The 21,054-nt window shown below is 51.5% G+C and overlaps 1 protein-coding gene across 9 annotated transcripts in view; it reads right to left on the reverse strand.

The window, feature by feature from the left end:
• MYO9B (myosin IXB) overlaps window positions 1–21,054 on the reverse strand; it is a 96,087-nt gene that overhangs the window by 43,359 nt on the left and 31,674 nt on the right. For 8 of the 9 annotated variants that reach the window (XM_057708734.1, XM_057708729.1, XM_057708732.1 and 5 more), the window contains exons 3-4: window positions 5,875–5,969; window positions 309–371 (exon numbers count right to left, since the gene is read on the reverse strand). In XM_057708734.1, coding sequence (XP_057564717.1) covers window positions 309–371; window positions 5,875–5,969 — 158 coding nt within the window. The remainder of the gene's footprint in view (window positions 1–308; window positions 372–5,874; window positions 5,970–21,054) is intronic. The other variant, XM_057708731.1, reaches the window with a different exon arrangement.

Genomic DNA, 21,054 nt, shown 5'->3' on the forward strand with positions numbered 1-21,054 from the left:
AAAAAACAAAAAACAAACCCACAAATCAAACCACGAGCTTCTCCAGTGAGTAGATTCCTCGGGGGGTGGGCAAATGTCTTGCTCGCTGGTGGATCAGAGATGCTTCTAATCCAACCACATTTTGGCAGATGCCTGAGCACCTACTCCTGGCACAAGCCCGGGGGAGGCACGAGAAGGTGGCAAAGCTCACGCTCCCCAGGAGATCCGCCATGGCCTCCTGTAGATTTCCCCCCTCTCAGGACATCTGCTTCCCTCCTTTGCAGGGAAGAAGACAGATGTGATGGATCACTGAGGAAATATCCCCCTACCTCTCATCCTTCTCCTGAGAGACCAGGCGAGACTTTTCAAGCAGGTACTTTTCGACAACAGCTCTGTCATCAAGAGGAATAAGAACAAAGTGTTACACTTTAATACTGTCTCCTTGAAAAATGAGAGTGATCTGTTACCATGGTAAAGCCAGCTGCAGATGAACATCCTTGGACCCAAGGTAAACACAGGGTCCTAAAGGTAATCACCTTGAGTGTCATACACAAGCAAATACAGTCTCACTCTAAAGCTAAATACTGTAAATGTGCCTCGCCCTACGACTACCATCCATGAAAATAAGAAACCCAGACTGGACACTTCTGCCCTCCAGACCAGATCTGGGCTTCCAAATTTGTACATCTGTACAGAAGCCCAACCTGGTATCATGCAGGACGTCCCCCAGGTGACAGGAATTGAACTGACTGTACCCATGTGCTCATGAATAAGTAACACCGTGTGCCCACCACCTCCCCAGCCATGAAGTGTTTCTCCAACTGAAAATCTAAATACAAGATAATGGATTCATTTTTTTTTTTTTAAAACAGCTTTATTGATGATTTTTAAAATTTATTTATTTATTTATATTTATTGGCTGCATTGGGTCTTCGCTGCTGCGTGCGGGCTTTCTCTAGCTGCGGCGAGCGGGGGCCACTCTTCATTGCGGTGCGTGGGCTTCTCAGTGTGGTGGCTTCTCTTGTTGCAGAGCATGGGCTCTAGGCATGCAGGCTTCAGTAGTTGTGGAGCACAGGCTTAGCTGCTCCGTGACATGTGGGATCTTCCCAGACTAGGGCTCGAACCCGTGACCCCTGCATTGACAGGCGGATTCTTAACCACTGTGCCACCAGGGTAGCCCCTTTATTGATGACTCATACATGATAAACTGTAAATGCTCGAAAGTGTGTGCCGGGATGAGTTCTGACTGGGTCCTTTCTAAGCTGTTTTCCAAAACAGCTTTATGAGGTATAATTGATACACAATAGACTTACAGTGTGTGACTGGATGAGCTGTGAGACATGCAAATCCCTGTGAGTCCACCACCACGACCAAGATAGCGAACCCACCCATCACCATGAAGAACATCCTTGGGCTGTCCGTCATTTCTCCCTGCCACCCAGCCCCAAGCAGCCACTGACCAACCCCACAAAAGATTAGTTTGGATTTTCTATAATTAAAGGAAAAAAACTCATTTACTACGTACAGCACAGTTGACCCCTGAATAACACAGGTTTGAACCATGGGTCTGCCTATACCTGGATTTTTTTTTTCAGTAGAGAACACTATAGTCCTACACGATCTGCGGTTGGTTGAATCCACGGATGTGGAACCACAGATACGTAGGAACGGTGGATTTGGAGGGGCTACGGAAACGGAGGGCCAACTCTAAGTTATCCGTGGGTTTTAGGCTAACCCTCGTATTGTTCAAGGGTCAGCGGGATATTGTATTTGCCTTCTTTCACTCAGCCCAACGATCCTGAGATTCAGCCACGCTGTAGCGTGTATCAGAACTTCATCCTCTTTTATGGCTGAATAACAGTCTCTACATAGAGACACACCATATTTTGCTTATCTGTTTATCAGCGGATGGACATTTAATGGACCCGGGTCCCTGAGGCTGTATGGGTGCTGAGGCAGGAAGAAGGCTCGCCCGTGGCCATGCCCTCAATGATAACAGAGACCTCAAACATTCCTTGGAGATTTACTACAGGATTCTAGGTACTGTTTTGCCCGGATTCAATGCTCTAGATTTAAATGCCCCCTGGAATGGGCACCGTGCCTCCCACTGATGGATGAGGTGCTAAAAATTGGGAGAGGCCACACGCTGCCTTGGAGCCCACAGGAGGGAGGCGGCCTGGTTGGGGGGTGGGGGCGGGGACCTGGGCCTGGCAGGGGCCCTGCCTCTCATGAGATCCACTACCACCAAGGGTGTGAGCTGTGTGGTTCTGCAGGTCCCCCTCACCTGAACCTATCCTGTTATACAGAAGAGGTAGCTGGTGCCCGAGGGGTGGCAGGGTCGGGCCCCTGGTCCAGGACCTGCTGCATGCTGCCAGCCTCTCTCTCCAGGACGGCAGTCTTCTGTCTGCAGCCTGGCAGACACACACATGTGTGAACAAGCTGCACGGGTGGGTTTCCAAGGGCTCAGCCTGTGTCCTCTCTTCTTTCAAACCCATATTTTCCTCCATTCCTTCCAATGGGCAGTAACTTGCAGTTGTCAGCAGTTTGTTTTCCTGGGGAAGGAGGCTGCGTCTGGTCCTAGACTCATGTTTCCATCTCGATCTGAAGCTGATTCCCTGTGCTGTGTCAGCATACGGGGGGGAGGACGGCGACCCCTCAGGGGCACCGAGCTATCATTTGAGCAGACACAGCCCCTCCCCTTTGCTGATTATCCTGGAAGCCTAGGCCCCTACGGGGTGCTTGTACAGAGCCAGGGATCCCCCAGCACTGAGCCCTTGAGCCCACAGGAAGATGAGGCCTTGCAAATTGAGGAAATGGGGAGAGGCCTGGACCGCCCCTGACCCTTGGCCTCGGCGGGAAAAGGCATCGAGATGTGTCACCTGCCCAAAAGCAGAACCAGGTCTGGGCCTGCTCCCTGTGAGCTGAAGGCAGCTGCTCCCTGGACAGGAAGTGCACCTCCCTCCTCGGAGCGTGGGCAGGCCATGGTCAAGGGCAGAGGCAGGGCTTCCTTTCCTGAATCCGAGGCCACAGATAGGACTCTTAGAAGCTGAGAGATCTCAGAGGCTGGATCTATGAGATCCAGCCACCCAGGGCCACAGTGGCCCTGAGCCTGACAGGAGCCGAGCTGGGGGGCAGGGCAGGCTGGCCACTTAGCTGGTGTGCTGGGTCGAGTGGTGGCCCCCAGAAGACATGTCTACCTGGAACGTGTTACTGTGACCGTGTCTTTGCAGATGTAATTAAGTGAAGGACCTGGAGATGAGATCCTTCTCCATGGTCCGGATGGGCCCTAAATCCAAGGACAAGTGTCCCAAAAGACAGAAGAGGAGATCACAGAGAGACTCAGGGGAGAAGACCACATGAAGACAGAGGCAGAAACTGGAGTGATGTGGCCACAAGCCAAGGATGCCTGGGGCCTCCAGAAGCTGAAAGAGGCCAGGAGGGATCCTCCCCTAGAGCCTCTGGAGGGAGCGTGGCCCTGCCCACACCTTGATCTTGGACTTTTGGCCTCCAGAAGGGAGAGAGAATAAGCTCCTATTGTTCTGAGCCACCTGGTTTGTGGTACTTTGTTTCAGTAGCCATAGGACATGAAACAGAGAACACAGGAAGGAGTGAGCTGGGTAGAGGAGTGGTGCCGGCTGGCAGCAGGAACTTTGGCTTCTGGCCTGAGGCCTGCAGAGCCAGCCTGGGACCCAGGAAAACATGCGGCAGCCTCTCAGTGTCTCTGCTCCCCAGGAAGCCCTGGAACTAAAGAAACAGTTTGTTTCTATGTTGTCTGCCCAGTAAGATACTCTGGGCATCTCCTGTTGGTCAGAGGCTCTGTAATGAGGCAGATACAACTGTGCAAAATATAGACCCATGGGAGAAAAACAGATTTAAAATAAGGAGTGAGGGGTGTAATGAGGCAGATATAACTGTGCAAAATATAGACCCATGGGAGAAAAACAGATTTAAAATAAGGAGTGAGGGGGAGTTCCCTGGCAGTCCAGTGGTTAGGACTCAGCACTTTCACTGACTGGTCCTGGGTTCAATCCCTGGACGGGGAACTAAGATCCTGAAAGCTGAGCAGGGGAAACAGAATAGAGTAGCGCAGAGTACAGTAGAACAGAACAGAACAGACCAAAACAAAACAAATGAGGGTCTTTGTGGAGGAAGGGCTGAGACTTGTGGGGTGGGGGGCACAGGTGGGTGGCTCCGCCCATGCAGATGCCAAGCTGGGCCCAGCAGTAGTCAGGAAGGGACCACTGGACGGCCCATGGGGAGCTGAGGCCATGGGTAGAACCACCCACTTCCAAGTGTCCCTGAGGGCTAAGTGGCCAGAGCAGATGCTGCATTTATCGAAGGTCTCTCCCCGACATCATGGCCCATCAGAGCCTGGGCAGTGGGAAAACGAAAAGAAGCCAGAGGCGGAAGGATTTGGAAAAACATTTCTGTCCTCGTCTTGAACAGGCTTCATCAATTGAAATGATCATCAGTCAGATTTAGATGGACAGAAGAATCCGGATACTTTGAAGTCCTAAAGGACCTCTCCCTTCCTGACCTGGTGCCTTCTCGCGATCTCCAGGGGTCTGTTGCTCAGGTCTCCCCATGTCTAATGTTTAAGGCTTCTAAACCTGCTGCTTAAAGCATCACCTGGAGCCTTTGCAAATCCCACCGCCACCGCAGACCCTCACACCAGAATGTGGACGGGGAGGGTTCGTTCCTCAAGTCACCAGGCAGTGGACTGTGGCGAAATGCCTTCTTCCCCCCACTGTGAAATAGTTTGACTGGCTCATAAGACCTTTGCATGTTAGATAAATATCCAAAACACTATGCAGTATTAAATCACAATTACATTTTTTTAACTGCTTGAAATGACCCAGAATATAATTTTTCTAAAGAAAAAAAAAAAACCTATAGTATTAATTTCTGAAATGACATTAGGACAAAACAGATAATTCCCTGTAACATTAACTCACTGCATAAAGCTGCCAGGTATTTTCATTAGCATAACTGCTATAGAGAGTGCAAATGAACACAATTTCTTTCTTTCTTCCTTTTTTTTGTTTTTTTTGAACACAATTTCAACATTACACATTTAGTTGAGGTAACTGTGCCCCCACCTAAGGAACTCACATTTGTGGCACAAAACATAGATCTGTTTTAACTTCCACCAGGCAGTCAACTCCACGATCCAGTTACCACCTATGAACTCACCCACCTACTCATCCATCTATCCATCCAAATCCATCAATTTACCCACCATCCTCTCATGAATCTACCCATCCACCAAGGAGTCCATCCACCCATGAATCCACCCACCCATCCACTGATCTACCCATCCATCCACCCATCCATGAATCTATCCATCCATGAATCTATCCATCCATCCATCCACCCACCCACTCACCTCCTCTCACTACTTCCCTGGACAACTGCCTCACTTTGTCACCCAGCATCATGTCTTCTTCTAGCTAAAGGGGCATATTTGGCAAATGCCAGAGTCCACATCAGTTCTCCCTGTGGCATCCTAGACCCACTGAATTAGAAACATGAAGACCAGGAAATAGCTTGGTGTACCCCTGCCTATCCTTGGCAAACTCCATCATGCTAGGACCTCTAACTCACAGTACCTACTCCGTGGGTGCCTGGGCCCACCGGGATGCCCTGGGGAAGATAGGGTCGGTTACCAAGGTGCCACCCCTCCCCCACCCCCACTTCCCACCTCAACCCGCCACCCAGATTTTCACATCAATGACTGCGAATCACACAGGCTTCCCTGTATGACTCACGGATGCCTCCGAGGCCTTGATTTTAGCACCCAGCCCCCTGCTGGCTCGGTCCTGGCTCCCCGTCGCAGGGAAGCCCAGGACCCCAGACGGAGGGTGGAGTGCGCAGGGTGGGTGGCTGCAGACTCACCCTCTGACGATGCCGCTCTCCAGGTAGTTGACCTGGATGAATTTCCCAAATCGGCTGGAATTGTTGTTGTGGGCGGTTTTGGCATTCCCGAAAGCCTGGGAGGAAAAACAAAAGCAGATTTTCAGGTTGTGAGAATGAAACTTCTACAGGCTTTAGCCTGGAGCTTGGGGGTTCCCTCGGGATGTCGTGGACCCTGGCTCCCTGGAAGCCACTCAGAGATTCCAGATGACACCTGGAAAACAGAAAGGTAGGTATCCCTGGTGCATCCCACGGGCTTACTCTTTATCTGTGTTTGGGGTGTGGGAAGGGCTCAAGTTTTAAGTCCTGGACATTAGAAATGCCAATCGCCGCAATTCTTTTTCAGTAATGATGGTTCATGTAGCAAACTCCGGCCTGTGGGCCAAATCCAGTCCATTGCATGTTTTCGTATTGCCTGTGAGCCAAGAGCGGTTTTTACATTTGTAAATGTTTTCTTAAAAAAAAAAAAAAAACAAAAAACCCAAGAAGAGTAATATTTCCTGCCATGTAAAAATCCTATTCACGTTTCAGCGTCCACAAATGAAGTGCGTGGGCACCCGGCCAGGCCCGCTCATTTACCAACTGTCCACAACTGTTCCTGCGCCGTGAAGGCGGGGTAGCTGTGACAGAAGCCGTCTGGCCTGCAAAGCCGAAAATATTTACTATCCAGAATATTTACTTTCCCGAAGGAGTCTGCTGGGCCCTGAGCTGATACGGGCTCCAGGCTGGACACCTGGAGTGGGAGTGAGCAGACGCGGGGACAGGTCCCATCCTGGAGGGGTCAGGCAATTCCACGGGAGGACAAGCTGGTCCACAGCAATTTTTTTTTTTTTAAATTGGGGTAAAACTGGCATACCGTAAAACTAAGTTTTTAGAAGTGAACACTTCAGTGGCATTTAGTACATTCGCAGTGTTGTGCAACCATCACCTCTACCTAGTTCCAGAACATTTCCATCACCCCAAAAGGAGACCCGTCCCCATGAGCAGTCACTACCCGCACCTCCCCCCCCCCCCCCCCCCGGCCCCGGTCCCTGCTAACCACGCATGTGCTTTCTGTCTCTGTGGATTTGCCTGTTCTGGACATTTCACATAAGTGGTGGCCTTTTGTATCTGGCTGTTCTCAACTCATGTTTTCGGGGTTCACCCATGTCGTGGTATGAATCAGGGCTTCGTTCCCAATATGTCAAGTCTGCACAGTGCTCAGAGCCTGTGGCTTGGTGACGTCCCCATGGGGTCTCCCATGTGACCACCACCCAGATTACGACAGAGAACACCCTCTGTCCCCCGCCCAGGTTCCTGGGGTACCTCCTTTCCACAGACAGGGGGAGGGTGAGGAGGAGCCTTGGGGGGACTCGGGGCAGGAAAGGTATCTAAGGACTGGGGTTTCCTGTTTGGAGGGGTGAGAGGCCGGTAGAAGTGGGGGTGGTGAGGTCGGGCAGAGGAGGGAAGAGGCAGAGATGGCATGGGGAGGGGAGTGACACCCTGAATTCACACTTGGAAAGGGAAGCTTGGCAGCAGCGGAAAAAGGTGTCAGGCTCACGTTGCTTGTGTTTGAGGAGGCTGAGCGGGGCGGGGGGTGGGTTGGAGGGAGGCAGGCCGCAGCTGGGAGGAGGTAGGAAGGCCACGGCCAAGGTCTGCTGTGGGATGTGTGTGTGTGTGTGTGTCTGTGGGCCCGGTGGGGCGGGGGACAAGGGCAGGGTGCAGAGAGGTGGCCAGGCTGTCGGGGCGGGGGGGGGGGGGGAGTCAGGAACAGGGAGACACTGAGAGCAGCCAGGATTTCCCTGAAGCCCTCGTTCTGCAGGGGGGATGGACGCATGCCTATCACTGATCAGAGTTTCTGGTGTGACTGCCTGAAGGCACCTATAAAAAAGCATCTGCCGGAAGGCCTGGGATACCTCCTTGGAAAATGGTTCCATTCAGCAGAGCATGCGATCAGGGGCAGCGCCCCGCTTGGGCCCATGCGCCGGTCACGCTCCTGGCTGATCGGGTCACAGGAGGAGTGACTTCCTGCCCTGCTGCCCCCTGAGCTCCAGACCCCAGAAACGGGCCTCGCTGTAAAACCTGAACCAACCGCCAAGTTGCCGAGCAGGGGAGTGACAGAGGAGGAGGAGGCGTCGGAGAGGCAACCTGGCCCTGACCGCCAAGGGGGTACCTTCAGGGTGGGGAGGGGGGGCCCTTTGCACGGGAGGGGTCTCCACCTGGCCTTGTGGAGGCAGAAACCAGCCTGAGGAGGTGCTTTCTGGAGTCAGACAGTCACCACAGAGCCACCCCTGCGCCCCCACCCAGGGTCCTGATGTGTGTGACTGAGCTACAGGCCGGCTGCTGGGGGCCGGGCCTCAGTCTGCCCTGCTCTCCCGAGTGTCTACGGAACCCAGCGCAGGGTTCCCGGCCTCGGCACTGCTGACACTTGGGGTGGGATCATTCTCTGGGGGTGGGGCCGTTGTTCTGTGCACCGGAGGGTCTCCACCTGCCAGATGCCAGTAGCATCTGGGACAACCCAAAACATCCCCAGAAACAGAGCTCAACTGCCCGGGTTGAGAAGCACTGTTATATCCAGATGGAGGTAAGAGGGGTCGGCAGGGCCGAGTTGTCTGGGGCTCCCTCCCATCATGAGGGCCCCCTGGAGAAAAAACCTGTCTTTCCAGGTTTAATCTCCTGTTTCCTTTAAGTTCAGCCTTCAGGGTAAAGCCCATGGGTTCTCGAGCCACGGGTCTGGGAAAAGCAGACAGCAGATCTGTCTCCTCTTTTCCTTACAGACCCTGCGGGGTGGTGTCTGACCTGAGGACAGGCCTGCTTTGTGATCAGATGAACTCCCACGAGCGAGCATGCAAAGTCCGGCCTGTCCTAACTACGAACAGATGGCGAAGGGGTGAAGGGGTGTCCGACCCCGAGTGGGCTCCCCCCAGGGGCAAGTCCTGAGTCCCCGCAGTGCCTGGGCTTGGCGCCTGCCGCAGAGACACCCTAGAAATGCACATCTGCATCCGGAAGAGCCCTAGCGGTCCCTTCTTGAACGTGGGACAAGTCTCTGTGGCGATTTCTAAGGAAACAACCAGGCCTGGCATCCTGGGGATAAGAGGGAATGTCTTTGGGGCGTGAGGGCCCACCAGCTCTCTGGTTCTGCGATTACCAGCGCAGGGCCTAGTGACCTCATGTGTCTGGTATGCGGTCTCAACACACTGCGACTTTTCAAAGCTGATCTAAAAATATCCGGTTGGTGCTATTATACGTCGGAGGAGGAGGAAATGCTGTCCTGGCACCCGAAGCCAGGGGAGCTATTGTGTAGCTGTTCCCGGAGTTGGCTGGGGGTGTGCACGGCCTCTAAGCACAAGGGTGGCTGGTGTGCCCGGTGGATCATGTGGGGATGGGGATGGATGGGAGGAAGGAAGCGGGACCCAGGTGCCAGCGGTGATGTGATGTGATCTGGCACTGGGGCAGGGGTGGCCACACGCTCATGCTGTCTTCCCATCACGCCAGACGATCTATGGTGCTGGTCAAACGCTACTTGGGAAAGGCCTCTGCTTTCTCAGAAATGCTTTTTTCTCCCTTTTATAATGTAAAAGACATGTTTCTAATATAAGCTGTACACTTGACAGAAAAGATAGAGCCACGCTAAAGGTTTACCTATCAAAAGGAAAAAACCACAAAGAGACGGCCCATTAATTGAACCCCAGCCCCAGTCACGGTTTCTAGGTGAAATGAACGAAGAAGCAGTACCCCCACTTCCTCTGGTCGTGTGCCCCTCCAGGCGGCCCCCCACCTTGCCAAGGATGCCAAGAGCCAGGGGATGTCTGGCTGTCTTCTAACTGCCTTTGTCTTTGAGGTTCTTCTTTGGGGAGACTGAAAAAGGTTTTTAAAATCAAAGATGTCCAGGGACTTCCCTAGTGGTCCAGTGGTTAAGAATCCATCTTGCAATGCAGGGGATGCTGGTTTGATTCCTGGTCGGGGAACTAAGATCCCACATGCCACGGGGCAACTAAGCCTGTGCACCACAACTAGAGAGCCCGTGAGCCGCAACTACAGAGCTCATGCGCTCTGGAGCCCACATGCCACAACTAGAGGGAAGCCCGAATGCCTCAACTAGAGGGAAGCCCGTGCACTTCAAGGAATCGAAGAGCCCACACCACAGCGAAAGATTCTGTGTGCCACAACTAAGATCAAATGCAGCCAAAAAAAAAAAAAGACATCCAGGGTTGAGCAGCCTATGTAGCCAGAAATTTCTAGGGGGTGCATTTTCTTTCTAAACAGGATGGCTCTTCTCTCTGTTGGAATGCAAAATAAACATTGTAGGAAGAACAGCGATATAACATCAAAGAATGACCTGTGGCACGTGCCAGGCCCACGCCAGGAGTGCTGCGGGCTTGTGACTCTTTGTTTTGCTCAAATTCTTCTAAGGGACAGACCTGTCTTCCTGATTTCCGATCAGGAAACAGGGGCAGAGAGGTCAGCTGACCTCCCCGAAGCCTGAGAGCAGGTGGTTGACATGGCCCTGGGTTGGAACCCAGCGCCCCTACTGCCAGCCTACACCCTGCACGTAGCCCCTCAGTCCCTGGTCCAGACTGGTTCTCAGCACTGGGAGCCAGGTGATCAGGCCTGAGACTTTTCGGGGCGTCTGACTGCCCTGGCCAGAGGCAGCTCACCCAGGGCCGGGCAGCCCGGCAGGTGGATTCCTAAGCCCTGAGTTTAAACCTGGCCTCTTGTGCATCCCATGTGAAAACCAGACAAGCCTTGAGACAGACTGCATTAGGCAAACAGTGTTTTGCTTTTAGGTTTCAAAACCGAAAAGTCCCATGGAATGAGCTCACCAAGGCACGCACGCTGGCTATCTCTTGTGTTGACAGGTGAGCCCAGAGTGGGGGTTCCCCTGGAGAGAAGTCCCCCAGCCTCACCATGCAGGGTGATGGACCTTCCAGCCAGGCAGAGGTGGCCTGAACTGGGATAACTCCTTTGCCCTCAGACACACCTGCGACCGTCCTCGGTTGTTTTAGTGGTTTCATCTTGGTTGTGGGGCTGGCCTGTTTTCCTGATCTAGCCACAAGGACCTCCCTTCCCAAGTGTGCGGTGCTTTCATACATGCAGTTTCATTCATTGACTTGACAACAATGTACTGGTCGGTTGCCGTGTGTCCGGCACTGTTCTAGCCTCAGAAAGCCCCCTCCCTGGCTGGGCTACGACAGGGACGTCCTGCACGTCCACCTTGGCCGTGGCTCAGATGTCACCATCTCCAGACACCCTGGAGGCTGCCCGCCATCTCTCATGACCTTGACATTGCCCCACTCCCTGCGATGCCACGTCTGGGCAGAGTCTCTGTTCCCCACCCGGGGACCACGAGCCACGCCATACAGGACATCTGAATCTCATGTCCGGTCAAGGTCAGATACCAAGACAGCGGAGTGACCTGCATTGCCAGGAGAGGCTGCGAACGGTAAGAGAACACTAGCAAATATTAAGCCACTGTGGAGCCTAAAAATGGGGCTGAAAGAGACACTGTCTCCCGCTTGCCGGCCTGCAGGATTCCTCTTCTTCCAGCCGTGGGTGGGGGTGCAGAAAGCAACACCCCAGAGTGACTGGGAACCAGCCCTGGCACAGCAGCCCCAACCGCTGGAACGTGAGTTATTTTATTTCCCCAAGTGCTCTCCAAGTTCCAGGCGTACCTTTCTAGGTGAAACGGCGCTCAGCCCGTGCCCAGGTTGTGCCCACCTGGGGACACAGGCAACTGTCGGACTTGCAGGAGACCTGGGAGGCGTCCCATGGCCCATGGACTAAGGCGCCCAGGAGATCTGCTCTGCTGTGTCTGCTGAGCAAACAGCCCCGGGGGCCTCCAGTCAGGCTGGGGCTTTCCTGTGTGGAAATGCCGGGGAAAATAACCCCTGCGGGGTGTGCGGGGTGGAGGGCTATTTCTGGTGAGAAGCCTGGGAGCACAGCTCTGTCATGGGCAGGGGATTCCAGTGGGTCCCCGTGGTCTGGGCAGGGGGGCTATGCCAAGGGGGACAGATTCGTTCACTGCTCTCGAGTTTCAAGTTCCTCTCCTGTAAAATGAAGGGGTAAACCCCTGCCCTCTCAGGTTGTCTGAGGATGAAACGAGACCATCTGTGTGAACCAGGGGTGGGCCGACTTGTTCCGTGAAAGGCCGGCTAATAGATATTTTGGGCTCCGTTGCAATGACTTGACGCTGCTGTTGAAGTGTGAAGTAGCCACAGACGACCTGTACATGAATGGAAGTGACCAGGGTGGGGACACCTACGTGATGCCCGGGATCGGGGTGGAGGCAGCCTTAGACACTGACCACTCCCGGGGGTCAGTAAATTACAGCCGGCCACCTGTTTTTGTGTCGTCTGCGAGCTAAGAATGGTTGTCACATTTTTAAATGCTTGAAAAAAAAATTCAAAAGAATATGTCACGACACATGAAAGGAAGATGAGATTCAGCTTCCAGCGACCATGAATGAAGTTCTGTTGGCACACAGCCATGTCTGTTTACGGATGGTCTGTGTCTGCTTTTGGACTACGGCAGGCTTGGGTCGTGCTGGAGGAGACTGGTCTGGCAGAGCTGAAAATACTTATCCTCAGGCCCTTTATGGGAAAGGTGTGCCAGCCACTGTTCTAGGGGTTCTTGATTAAACGCTCCCTTCTCCCAAAGGGGGCCAAGGCAGTGCTGGGGCTGGGAGAAGACTCAACACAGACATGCAAGGTGAACACGACAGGGTGTGAGTGTCCCCTGGGCTGACTGGTCTCCCCCCAAAGCATAACAGGGACAGAGAGAAGCAGGACCAAGAAGCATGGAAGGCAGAATGGGCCAGCAGAATCACAAGGCCAGAGGGGCTGCATGGAGAGACAAAAAAGCCTGCTCCTTGGCAGCGGACAGGGTTGGGAGGTGGGGAAGGGAAAAGCATGGCTGATGTGACTTCCACGGAGCTGCTGTGCAGGGAACGGGCAGAAGGAGATGGATCCAGGGAGGAGGAGGACAAGGATGACAATGGGGGACTTCCCTGGAGGTCCAGTGGTTAAGACTCTGCGCTTCCAACTGCTGGGGGCGCAAGTTCGATCCCTGGTTGGGGAACGAAGATCCCACATGCTGTGCAATGCAGCCGAGAGAAAAAAAAGGACGCTAATAGAAAGGGGGTGGCAATGCAATGACGGTGCTGAGAGGCGGTGGCTGTGGGGCAGAAGATGGGACCCCTGACCCCCCGCCAGCCCACGTGGATGACACCTGCAGGCTTACTAGGCTTGTGGGTGCGGGGCAGGAAGTAGAGGAATCACCCCCAATCTCATGGCTCCCCGACGCACAGATGAGGAAGTGGAGGCTTTCCAGGGGCCAGCTGACACCCAGCTTTAGCCCGGGTTCTGTTCTCTTCCTGTTGCCTACGGGTTTTGGGATACTCAGCTATGGGTTTTGGGATACCCGGCAGTCTCTCTCCAGCCAGCTGCCGGATGGACAGACAGACAGATGGCACGCGTGTAGAAAGAGCCAAGTGTCTACAGGACGTGACACTCACCCCTTCTCTGTGCACCCAGTTTGTAACAGGCTGTGTCATTCTTATCGGCAAAGGCACTGACTGCCAGCCACAGAGGTGGAAAGAAACACTGAAAACACAGCAAGGACTCCTGGAGCCAGGACAAGGACCTTTGAAATGGACAGATTCCTACCAGGGGCTAAAGATTCATGGTAAACTGTGCTGGAGAGCAGGTGGTGGGGAGGTGGGGTGATAAAATCTTAGATAAAAAAGAAAAAAAGAAATCAAATATGAAACAAGTTATTGTATCTCATACTTCACTGAATTTTGGTTTAGGTTATAAATGAAACCTTGTGTAGATCACAGAAAGAAAAAAGAACAAATTAAGCTTTGATGGGGGAAGGTCTTGCTTGGTTCTTACTGTATCAAAAATATTTGAGGAATTCATCAAGATCTCTGAGGGCTCATCTTATCCATTCGATACCCAAATCATTCTCTTTGGGGTTTACCTGGTTCTCTTTCTCAGGTTTTTGAGTTGGGAAATTAATTCACTTACTTTCATTTGTTCACATTTATGGATATAAAGTGTTTACGGCTATAAATTGTCCTCTCATTACTGCTTTAAATACATCCTGTGGATTCTGATAATATACAGTTTTGGTCACTGATTTTCAGAAAATCCATAATTTTGGTTTACAGATCACTCTTCATCTAAGAGTTAACAGAAGGCCACTTTTCTTTAAAAAAAAAAATTCCATGTGGAAGGGCTTTTAAAAAAATTAATTTCTAGTTTTACAGCATTGTTAAGAGCACTGACTATAATATTTCCCATTTTGGAAGTTCTAAATGCTTTCTCCGTGACCTGATATAGGGATGAGTTTTGTGAACATTCCATGAATATTTAACATTTATTACTGGAGTGAAGGATTTGCAATATGGCCACAAGATCTGCCTAAATGTGCGGTTTGGGCATCCTACATCCCTGCTTATTTGCTGTCCACTCAAAGATCCTTATGTTTTGTGTTTGTACCTATTTCTCCCAGTATCTTTTATAATTTCTGCTTTATAAAAGCAGCTGCTGTGTTGTGTGATGCATAGATGTTGACAACTATTATACCTTGAGAGTAAATTGAGGATTTTGGCATCATGATGAATCTCTTCATCATGCAATGCTCAGAGGCCTGAGCTCTAACGTTTTACACGTCAGAATTGCAGTTGTGCTCTCTCCTATTTCTATCTGCCTGCTACATCTGTGCCTGTCCCTTTATTTTCAGCTTCCTGAACGACTTTGGTTTAGGTGTGTCTTGTTCATAAAGCATGTAGTTGAATTCTACTTTGTGAGCCAAGTTGAAAATTCTCTCCCTTTAGGCAGAATGCACCTATTTAAGTTTAGCAGCAAGACAGACTCATTCCCTCCTGAAGTTCAGGCTTCCATCACTAGCTCTCTTCCCCATCTGCTGTTTGGGGGTGTGGCTGAGTAACTAGAGGTCAGAGCAATTCTCCAGGTCACTTTTGATGACTTCCTGAAATTGTGCACCCTTTGCAAGATTTTTCAACCTCACTTTGCAACTGATTTGTTTTGCATTTGTGTAGTGGGATGCATCTGGGAAAGAGGACGCACCAGGCCTGGCAGCCTGGAAGGAGCCATACTTAAGCTGAGCTAAGCGGGGAGTGTGAGTGGAGGGCTTGTTCTGTAAGTGGGCAGCTCATTTTAGGAACCTTCATTTAGTGGAAGGTTTCATTTTAGGATGATGTTTGTTTCCCTACACAAATCCCAAACTGCATGGTGCTGATGATGAGAACAGCAAGGACTTCTGATACTTTCCATGCAACAACACTAAGCATTGGCACATGTGAGAAAAGGTGAGCTCCCAGTGGTGGGCTGGAGGGAGAGTCTGTGGTCTCCAGAGCATCCCTCCACCCTCCCTACAGGTACTATAGTCTCTCTCCAAACCCTTGGAGAGGGGGATGCCCCTTGGAGCCCCAGGCTCCCCTTGGGCCCACCCTCCATATGTGGGGTGAGCAAACCTGTCATCCTGGGGCTCCCCTGCTTGTAACAGCGGGGAAGGAGAGGCAGAATTGTCAAGATTCCCCCGCCCCGCCCTCCTCCCCTCCCCTCTCCCCACCATGAGTCACCACTACCTTGCTGCTCTGGTAGGTTATGGTGAGAGAGAGAAAAGGTTGAGAATCCAAGCATGAGCTGTGGGGACTTGTTAAAGATACAAGACAAGACCTGGGCCCCATCCCAGACCTGCAGAATTTCTGGAAAGGCTAAGGAGTCAAATTCTTAAATCAGAGCCTGATGGTATTTTGATTCCCGGAAGGGTGAGAACTACTGCTCTAGGGTTGATTAAGAGAATGAAGTATCTCTAGGGAGAAATAAAGCAAGAGGATGTCTACTTACACGAACATCTGGAGTAGGGGTCTTGATAGTCAACAGTGGGACAGAGCAAAGAGCTTTGTGCTCGGTATACTTAGTTTAATCAGATTGCTTTCCTAACGCTTAGCCCCAAGAGATGGGAAACTTTCACAGTCCAGTGTTTCACAGAGATCAGCCACTCCCCGTGTGCACCCCAACCCCAGATGGGTCCAATTCTCATTTTGTCTGCCACTCGGTAGCCTTGTTCAGCCAGACACAGTAAAGTGGAGGGGGCAGGGGGGAAAAACCAGGCCCCTGTGATGATGCAGGACCAGGAGCAGAAAGAAACATCCTTGTCCAGAGTCAACTCCCAGCTTTGAATCCTCACAGCCCTGAGAAGCAAGGGAACATCTGGGAAACCGAGTTCACCAGTTTGGCCTCCGTCCTGACAAGGAGCTGTGCTTTGTCTTGACACGGGCCCTGCAGGGAAGCCAGTACCCTGGACACCACCCCGGCTGCTGGACACTGTCACTTGCACACACCAGTGGGGCCACCAGCAGGCGCCCAGGCAGTGCTGGGAAACATTTCAGAGGAAGAGACAACAGGATATGGTGACAGCAAGCATGCAGGCAAGAGAGGAAAGCACCAAAGACCACTGGTGATGGCTCAGCCAACCGAAATGGAGAAGTGGGAGAGGGCGGATGTGCGTGGGGTCAAAGTTCAGTTTGCCAGGACCTTACCTGAGATTTGTTTTGCACATCTCATGGATGTGGTGGGATTTTTGTCTAAGTGTGTGTGTGTGTGTGTGTGTGTGTGTGTGTGTGTGTGTCAGGGTGGGGCAATAGACTATGCCCCACAGGCCAAATCTGGCTTGATACCTTCTTTTTCCTTCAACAACCTTTTAATTTTAGCATAGTTTTAGATTTATAGGAAAGTTCTAACAATATTACAGAGACTTCCCAAGTACCCCACACTCAGTTTCCCCTACTGTTAATATCATGGTGGCACATTTGTCACAACAAACGAGTGAATGAGCCAATACTGACTGATATATGGTATTATTTAACTAAGTTTGCATTTCATTCAGATGTCCTCATTTTCCCCCAATGTCCCTCTTCTGTCTCAGGTTCCCTGTTACACTCAGTCCTCACATCTCCTTGACGTCTCCACGCCAAGTTTCTCAAACTCGTTTTTGAAATCTTGACAGTTTTAAGGAGGATAGGTTGAGTATACTGTAGAATGTCCTTCAATCTGAGTATTTTTTTTTTCTAAAGGCTAAAGAAGCTCTTTGTGCATTTAAAAGAATATATTTATTTATTTATTTATTTGGCTGTGTCGGGTCTTAACTGCGGCACGTGGGATCTTCGTTGTGGCATGCGGGCTTCTCTCTACTTGTGTTGTGCAGGCTCTAGAGCATATGGGCTCAGTAGTTGCAGCACGTGCAGGCTTAATTGCCTCGCAGCATGTGGGATCTTAGTTCCCGGACCAGGGTCCCCTCGTTCCCTGGTCGGGGACGGATTCTTAACCATTGGACCATCAGGAAAGTCCCCAATCCCGGCATCTTTGATGCTTCTCTCCCACTGCCTGTTTTTTTGTTTGTTTTTTAAAATTTATTTATTTATTATTTATTTGCTGCCTTGGGTCTTCGTTGTTGCGCGCGGGCTTCTTGTTGCAGCAGCTTCTCTTGCTGTGGAGCATGGCCTCTAGGCTCGTGGGCTTCAGTAGTTGTGGCGCACAGGCTTAGCTGCTCTGAGGCATGTGGGATCTTCCTGGACCAGGGATCGAACCCATGTCTCCTTCACTGGCAGGTGGATTCTTAACCACTGTGCCACGTGGAAAGCCTCACTACCTGTTTTTGTAAATAAACTTTTACTGGCAAATGACCCCATGCAGAGTGAGCTAAGTAGCTGTGACAGAGACTGCATGGCCCTAAAATCCGGAAATGCTAATTCATGTGGCCCTTCACAGAAACAGCTTGCAGATCCGTGGTGTAAATGCTACGTCAGGGCTTAAGCTTAAACTGTTTGGTCTAGGATACACTCCGCGGAAGCAGCCACTGCAAATCCGCTCTGGCCAATTTTACTGTCACTCGACCTTGGGGGAGGGTTTCGCTGATGAGCATGATGAATGTTCCACTTCGAACATTCACGAGTGGAAATGGTGATGTTCAAGACAAGTGGTTGGATGAAACATTCTGGAAGCACTTCCCACACTCGCTTGAGAAATTCCACCTAAGGGGCCTGTTCCTTAGGGATGGGGCCCAGGTCTGACTTCAAGCCAGTCCCGCATCCCACTGCTGGGTCAGGGGCTGGGGTGGGGCCCCGGGAGGTGGAGCGCAGGTGCTCCTGGGCCACCCCAGAAGCCGGAGCCGATAACACCGGCTCTAGGACGGCTGGGCTCCTGTCTGCTGATTGCAAGGTAGATGGGAAGGAATCTGAGAGGTGGATGCGGTGGGACCTGATGGGAAGAGTTCCAGATGTGTACAGCCCACTCTGCATTTCTGTTTTAACTGTGCTAAAATTCATATAACATAAAATTCACCATTTTAATGTACAATTCAGTGACATGAAGCATGTTTGTTATGTTGTGCAACTGTCACCTCTATTGAGTTCCAGAACATTCCCAACACCCCAAAAGGAGAGCTGTGCCCATGAGCAGTCACTTCCCATCCTCCAGCCCCCAGCAACCCCTAATCTGCTTTCTATCTCCTTGGATTTGCCTGTTCCCTACACATCATAAATGGGATCACAGGACTTCCCAGGTGGTGCAGTGGTTAAGAATCCGCCTGCCAATGCAGAGGACTTGGGTTCGATCCCTGGGCCGGGAAGATCCCACATGCCACAGAGCAACTAAGCCCGTGCACCGCAACTACTGAGCCCATGTGCCACAACTACTGAAGCCCGTGCGCCTGGAGCCCATGTTCTGCAACAAGAGAAGCCACCACAATGAGAAGGCTGTGCACCACAAGAAGAGTAGCCCCTGTTCTCCACAACTAGAGAAAGCCTGTGTGCAACCATGAGGACCCACTGCAGCCAAAACTAAATATAAATAAATAAATTTATTTAAAAAAATAATAAAATAAATGGGATCATAAAGTTGTGGGCTTTTGAGTCTGGCTTTTTTCACCCGGCATAACGTCTTCGAGGTTCATCCACACTGTAGCACGTGTCAGTGCTTCACTCCTCTTTACGGCTGCAAAATCTCCACTGTATCCACTCTGCTTTGAAAAGGGGCAGTAGGAGCAACGGCCAGGCCTGCCTTGGGGGGTCCCTCATCTTCCTTGGGTCTAGGGAAGGCACAGCTGACCCGAGTCCAGGAGGATCACTGGATCCAAAGGCCCTTCAATGTCCCCAGTGCTCAGGGGTAAAGTCCTTCCAGTCACCTCTTTTTCAGGTGGATGCGATCCTCCTGTGGGAGCCCCTCCCCAGAGACTCCCATCTTTATGGGGCAGCTCTGGGATGGGCGCAGAAGACTGGCCATGCACAGGAGGGATGCACCCCTATGAGGTGTCCCCCCAACCTCAGCCCTGCCGGGACCTCATGCCAGTGCTCACTCACTCCCCACTCCACCATAGCTGAAATCTGGGGCTGCTAAGCTAGACCAGTTCCTGCAGGAAAAAAATGGGCCCTGAACACCAAAGGGCCCCTCAGAGCCTCAGGGTATGGGGCAGGGAGACACACTTTCCTGGCTCTGTGCTAGGACTCTGCTGGTCCCGTGATGTTCTGGAGCTCTCCTCTGCCTCTCCCAGAAGGCCTCGGGGTGGCCTTAGATGATGGCACAGGAGGGTGCAGCATGTGCAAAGGCCCTGGGGCAGGAGAGATCAGCAGGCAGAGCAGAGAGATCGACTTGCTGTAGGTCACACAGCACATGCACAGCTGAGTTGGGCTTCCTGGTAGAGGTGGCTCTTAGCCCAGAGGACCTGGAGGTGGTAAATTCCCAGGCGAGGGGCGCAGTCACACGCTGAGGGGAAAGAACTGGTTCAGGCACTTTGGCAGAACTGGAGAAGTTCCCTCTGGGGCTGCACGTCCCTGTCATCTCTCTCTCCCCTCCCCACAATCTCATCAACATTCACACCTCCAACAAGCAGCTCTGTCCAGGTGGTGGCTCCTGGATCCACACGGCTCCCTGCAGACTTTGTCCAGAGGCCCAGGTCTGATTTTCAACCACACATCCTAAAGGCCCCTAAACTAGAGCAGGTTTCTCGGCCTCAGCGCTACTGGCATTTGGGGACGTACCATTCTTCGTAGAGGGGCTGTTCTGTGCACCATGGGATGTTGAGCAGCATCCCTGGCCAACCGAAAAACATCCCCAGACACTGACAAATGTCCCTTGGTGGCAGAATCACCCCTGGCCTAAGAACCGAGCCTTGGCTCAGTTAAAAAATTGGCTGCCCTGCATATACCTGGACAAAACCATAATTCAAAAGGACACATACACCCCTATCTTCATAACAGCACTGTTTACAAAAGCCAAAACGTGAAAACAACCTAAATGCCCATCAACAGATGAATGAATAAAGAAGATGTGGCACATATATACAATGGACTATTACTCAGCCATAAAAAGGAATGAAATGGAGCTATATGTAATGAGGTGGATAGACCTAGAGTCTGTCATACAGAGTGAAGTAAGCCAGGAAGAGAAAAACAAATACTGCATGCTAACTCATATATACAGAATCTAAAAAAAAAATGGTACTGATGAACCCAGGGACAGGGCAAGAACAAGGACGCAGATGCAGAGAATGGACTGGAGGACCCGCGGTTGAGGGGGTGGGGGGCAAAGGGGAAGCTGGGACGAAGTGAAAGAGTAGCATAGACATACATACACTACCAACTGTAAAATAGATAGCCAGTGGGAAGTTGCTGTATAAAAAGGGAGATCAACTAGATGATGGGTGATGCCTTAGAGGGCCAGGACAGGGAGGGTGGGAGGGAGTCGCGGGAGGGAAGGGATATGGGGATATGTGCATAAATACAGCTGATTCACTTTGGTGTACCTCAAAAACTGGCACAAGAGTGTAAAGCAATTATACTCCAATAAAGAGCTAAAAAAAAAAAAGAGAGAGAATGCCTATATGTGAATAACTGAATCACTCTGCTGTACAGCAGAGGTTGGCACAACATTGTAAATCAACTATATTTCAATTAAAAAAACTAAATTAAAAAAAATTGGCTGCCCTGGAGATCCCTAGACCATCAGGAAGGGCGAAGAGGAACTGTGTAAATGGTCATAGTTTGCTCTGACTTATTCTCCCTTAAAGGGGTGAGGATACCATCTAGGATTTCCTGACAGCTCACACCATGGAAGGCTTTGCGTCCAGGCGCCTGACCACTGCCAGGGAGTGGCCATT

The sequence above is a fragment of the Hippopotamus amphibius genome, chromosome 15, assembly GCF_030028045.1.
Source record: "Hippopotamus amphibius kiboko isolate mHipAmp2 chromosome 15, mHipAmp2.hap2, whole genome shotgun sequence".
NCBI lineage: Eukaryota > Metazoa > Chordata > Mammalia > Artiodactyla > Hippopotamidae > Hippopotamus > Hippopotamus amphibius.